The 5,074-nt window shown below is 41.9% G+C and overlaps 1 protein-coding gene across 1 annotated transcript; it reads right to left on the bottom strand.

Moving 5' to 3' along the window:
• Positions 1-2,237, bottom strand: fgf23 (fibroblast growth factor 23). The gene is made up of 3 exons (XM_058624144.1): positions 2,003-2,237; positions 1,811-1,914; positions 1-978 (listed from the first exon to the last, which is right to left on the bottom strand). Exons 1-3 carry the CDS (start codon positions 2,235-2,237, stop codon positions 520-522), a joined length of 798 nt encoding a protein of 265 aa, XP_058480127.1. The 3' UTR covers positions 1-519.
• Between the last annotated feature and the right edge of the window lie 2,837 nt (positions 2,238-5,074).

Raw genomic sequence — 5,074 nt, 5'->3', positions numbered from 1 at the left:
TCCTTTCTGGAATGCAAAGGCCACCGTAGTTCCCTGACATGCATGATGTTGCACTATGCAGTCTCACCATTAGATGTCCCTGTTTCTCCCTAATCCTTACGCACTGGACCTCCATCCATTAAAACTCCACTTCTCACCAAACCTGATTTGGGGGAATGTACAAATGATTATGATTATGATTATGATTATTGATTATATTATTGATCACATGTCTGTGATTGATTAAAGTGAAAGTGATGTTTGTGATCTCAGAGCAGATGTTGTTAATATAAGAGAGTGGATCTGATGTGAACTGTGCAAAAGGGCTGCGAGTCAAGTCTAATACTTTTCATACATTCAGTGTAAAAAGACACTACTTTGCTGAATGACGGATAAAATAAAAATGATTTATGGTGAAGGCAGAGTGACGAAGAAGAGAAGCACTCTTCTTCTGCCTTTTCCTTCATATTATGATGAACTACGAGGCTACACTGACAGTATAGGTACCTATAGTTAAATGGAGCGCGTCCACAGGTGAAATCACCCCATGGTCCCGGAGCTCCGTGGACTGGCCGGGTTGGACCAGTGCGCGTTCCACGGGTCGTGGGAGGACGGAGCCATCGGCGTCTCCCGGGACACGTTACGCCCGTCGTCCCCGGCCTCCGTCTCCACCTCCACCTCCACCTCCAGGTCCGTGTCATCCTCCGGCACGGCCCGGGAGTCCGAGCCCGCCTCGGTCTGACCCTGGTAGAAGTTGTGCGGGTCGGATGGATCCACGACCTCGTTCCGCTTCCCCCTGAGCAGCAGGAGGCGCTCTAGTGGCACCGTGTTCTTCTTGGGCAGGAAGAGCGAGGTCTGCGGCAGGTTCTGACCCACCGAGTACACCTGCCGGGAGCCCTCCAGGTTAAACAGGATGCCGGTCCGGCAGGAGTAGTACACGTCCCTGTTGTTCTCCAGGAGCTTGTGGTTGAAGAGACAGTCGTCTCTGAGACAGGTGGGCTGAGAGACAAGGACACGGGGACACATTTAAACCTGAGCATCTCCAGCGAAGTTCATCTGTCACTCCAAAATATGAAATCATTTACTTTTAATTGCATTTCTTTTGTGCGTAAAACTCAGACTTTCTCTTCAAAATGCCAGTTTTTTTCGGGGGTAGTAAAACTACGTAACTACAGTATTACACGCAAGAAAAACAAGTTATGTTTAGATCTATAATTACAGTTCATTCTGTGCGTAAAGTCTGCGCGTGTAACTCCAATATTCTCTCCAAAATGTTAGATCAATTAAATAACTTTCTCACTTTATCACGACTTTGATGCCAGTTATTTTAGATCCGTTCATTGCAGTTTGTTTTTGTGCGTAAAACAAAACCCAGTTCTCTACAAAATATGGAATGATTTTAGAAAAGTAAAATAACTTCGGCACAGTATTAAAATTCCGATCCCTAAGAAACGATGAAAAAAAGAAATCTAATAAATTCATTTTAGATCTATAGTTGCAGTTCATTTGGATGCGTAATTTCCGTGCGTAAATGACCTCGATTGTAGTTTAGTTTATACGTTTTTTAGAGAACAAAAACATACAAACTTAACTACAATTTTAATACCAGTTTAATGATGATCTAAAATGTTCTAAGTTCACATCCATTATTGCACTTCATTTTGTGCGTAATTTCAATGCGTAAAATTGTTTTGTTTGTGCCAAATGTGGACATCAAGTCAAGTTAATATAATGTGCGTAAAAATTCACAACTAAAAAAAATTATAATAAATAGAATAAATAAATAAATAATAAGTGAGTGAGTGAGTGAGTGAGTGAGTGAGAGACTTACGGAGCTGAACGGTCTGCCTTCCACATCCATGCACAGGTAACGGCTGCTTTTTACGCCAAGGATGGCCACGCGCTCCCTCGTTTCAGCTTTCAGTAAAATCACACCTGAAGAGGAGAAAAAAGAAAGAATGAAAAAAGTCCGTCACGTGACCACAGCGCAACAAGTAAAACTGTCAACAACAACAAAACTTACTGTACGAAGTCCTGGTGGTAGTTTTGCACACGGTGCCGTCTAACCTGATCTCCAAGTAGAAGTTGTTGAGGTCCGTGGAAGTTTGCAGGTGGACGTATCTCCTCGGGTTCCCCCAGTTGGATCCGACCAGCGGGGATGGGTTCGGGGCCGTTTCCCCGAGAGGAAGTCCCTGCAGGACAGCGAGTAAGAGCGCCAACACAGTGTCCCTCATCCCCAGTCTCCTGTTGACGTCCATCCTGCAGCAAAACCGGCGGTTTCCACTGCGAGCTGCTGGAAGCGTTCAGATGCTGTCTGTTGTCCCAGAGTTTGGAGACGGTTCCTATTTAAAGGCCCCTGAGTGCCACATCCTTTGCGTAAAAAAAGAAAAAAAGAAAAGGAACTCGCCCCCAAAGCAGATGTGCGGCTTTGGTGCAGCGGAAGGGCCATTTCCACCTCTGTCTGTTTATCCCGATGCTCTTGGTCAGACAACAGGAGTCTTATTTTTGGACTTGCCCACCTTCTGAAACATTCACGGTACAAACGCCAGACTGGAAACTGCGTTTGTTTGCCATGAAAACAAGAAGAAGAAGAAAAAAACACACAGATGTATTTATAGAAAAAAGAGATTTCATCAGTTAAAGTGACTTTTTCTAGTCTGCGCTGACTCAAGTGCTCGTTAACGAATCTGCAACATAACATAGTTTTTTTTAGTTTTTGTTTTAGTATGAAGTTTAGTTTGTGACTCTTTACGCACCTGCCCAACCCAACACTTCCGCTCTGCACCAGCAGAGGGAGCCACTCCCTCATTCAAAGTCGTTTTGAGTGACTTCTGGGACAGTGACTGTGCGTCAGGCTGTGAGTGCACGTTCAGCTCAAGTGTGAATGAGTGAACTGAGTTTATTTGATCACATTTGCTGCATCTTAACAAAAAAGACCTTAACCAACATACTGTCATTGACATTAAACTGCATTCACTACATTTATTTGAATTTTCATGTTATTTTACAATCAGTGAGAGTTTTTACTGAGCAGAGGTGAAAGAAAAAACACTATTTTATCACATTTAATAATAATGAATAATAGTTTTATAATAATAACATTAATAGTACAAGTAAAAGTACTGATCTGAAAATGTTCCTAAGTTAAAGTAAACAAGGTTCATTCATCAAAGTCTCCAGTCATGGACCAGTCTGTCTCTCTGTGTCTCTCTGTCTCTCTCTCTGTCTGTCTCTCTCTCCCTCTCTCTGTGTCTCTCGGTCTCTCTCTGTGTCTCTGTCTCTCTGTGTCTCTGTGTGTCTCTTGGTCTCTCTCTCTGTCTCTCTCTCTCTGTCTCTGTGTCTCTCTCTCTGTGTCTCTGTCTCTGTGTCTCTCTCTGTGTCTCTATGTGTCTCTGTGTCTCTCTCTCTGTCTCTCTCTCTGTGTCTCTCGGTCTCTCTCTGTGTCTCTGTCTCTCTGTTTCTCTGTGTGTCTCTTGGTCTCTCTCTCTGTGTCTCTCTCTCTGTGTCTCTGTCTCTGTGTCTCTCTCTGTGTCTCTATGTGTCTCTGTGTCTCTCTCTCTCTGTCTCTCTCTGTGTCTCAGTTCACTTGTTGTATAAAAATGCTGAGTTAAGTTATTTTAGAATTATGGATCAATTGTGTCAATGAAAGTGCGTACTGCAGCTTTAATGGAAGTTTCCAGAGTCGATGCTCGACTGACTTCAGTGACAAACTTCTAACAACTCTGTTTGTGACAACTCTGCTCTCTCTCTCTCTCACTCTCTTCTGTCTCTCTCTGTCTCTCTGTCTCACTCTCTTCTGTCTAACTCTCTCTGTCTCTCTCTCTCTCACTCTCTTCTGTCTCTCTCTGTCTCTCTCTGTCTCTCTCTCTCTCCCCCCCTCTCCCCCTCCTCTCCTCTGTCCTCCATTTATCCTTTCACCACAACCTGTCTAGGCAGATGCTGCACCTCTGTCAGAGATTTCTTCCTCTGTTAAGTTTTTCTCTCCACTGCCCCCTAGTGTTTGTGTTTCTGTGCACAGACCTGAGATCATGTATGTTGTGATTCGACAAATACAATTGAACCAATGAAACTAAGTCCCAGCAGTTTAATGCAGCTGTGAGTGGAGGTGAGGTCAGGTGGTACCATGTAGTGGAAAACGTCATCATTAATTAAATACGTCACAGTTTCAGGTTAAAAAACAATTGATTGTTGTCATGGAAACAGCCATATTTTTTTACCATTTGAATGCAGGGCATTTAAATGTATTCAAATGATATTTCATTGATATTGTTTTGTACTCAAATCTTCATCAAATGCAACAGAGACCTGAGGCTGTTAAAGTAAACGGAAACTAACAGAAACTAAAATTAGAAAAACATTTTCGTGAACTGAAAGAAAGAGAAAAACTACCGTTACATGTTTGATTCACAGATGTTCATGTGTCCCTATAAACTTACAAAACTTTTTATGACCTTTTTGAATCTTGTACCTGGCAAACAACAACTAAACAACACTAAAACTACTTCAAACTAAGCATTTACCAAACCTGCTCTAAAACTAATGGAAACTCACTCATTTGAGTGTAAAAAATAATAAAAAGTCAAACTAACGATTAAAAGCTTGGACAGAGACAATCACACTTCACCAGTTTTAAAAAAACAAACTTTTATTGGTATCTCAGGAATACAGTAGACTGCTGTGCACAGCACATACGTACAAAAATAAAAGGAACAAACTTTAATATCTTTACTTAGCATCGTCTGTTTTCAGAAACAAATCAGTGGAGTTTTTTATTCATTTACAGTCGTCAGCAAAACCAAAAACTAAGGCAGAAGGTGAGGTATATGAGAGCAGAGATGAGAGGAATAGTTCACGTCTTTCAGAGCAGGAATTCAAACACATGAAGCCCTAATGAAGCTCGGGGCTCAGGCATGCTGATTTAATGTTATAATAAGAATAATAATAATAAATAAATAAATATTCCTCACCTCGTATGATTTCAAACGTTCTTTAAACAAAAGATTTAGTTTTGGTCAAAGCAGTAAAGGTGAGCTGTGTTTTTGATTCTCCTGCACTTCTCTGCACTCCATCGTTAATAAGGTGCTACGAGAGACGC

This window comes from Solea solea, chromosome 3 (assembly GCF_958295425.1).
Source record: "Solea solea chromosome 3, fSolSol10.1, whole genome shotgun sequence".
Lineage (NCBI taxonomy): Eukaryota > Metazoa > Chordata > Actinopteri > Pleuronectiformes > Soleidae > Solea > Solea solea.
Note: the sequence above shows the minus strand (reverse complement) of the source record. Positions and strands in the feature narration are given on the sequence as shown.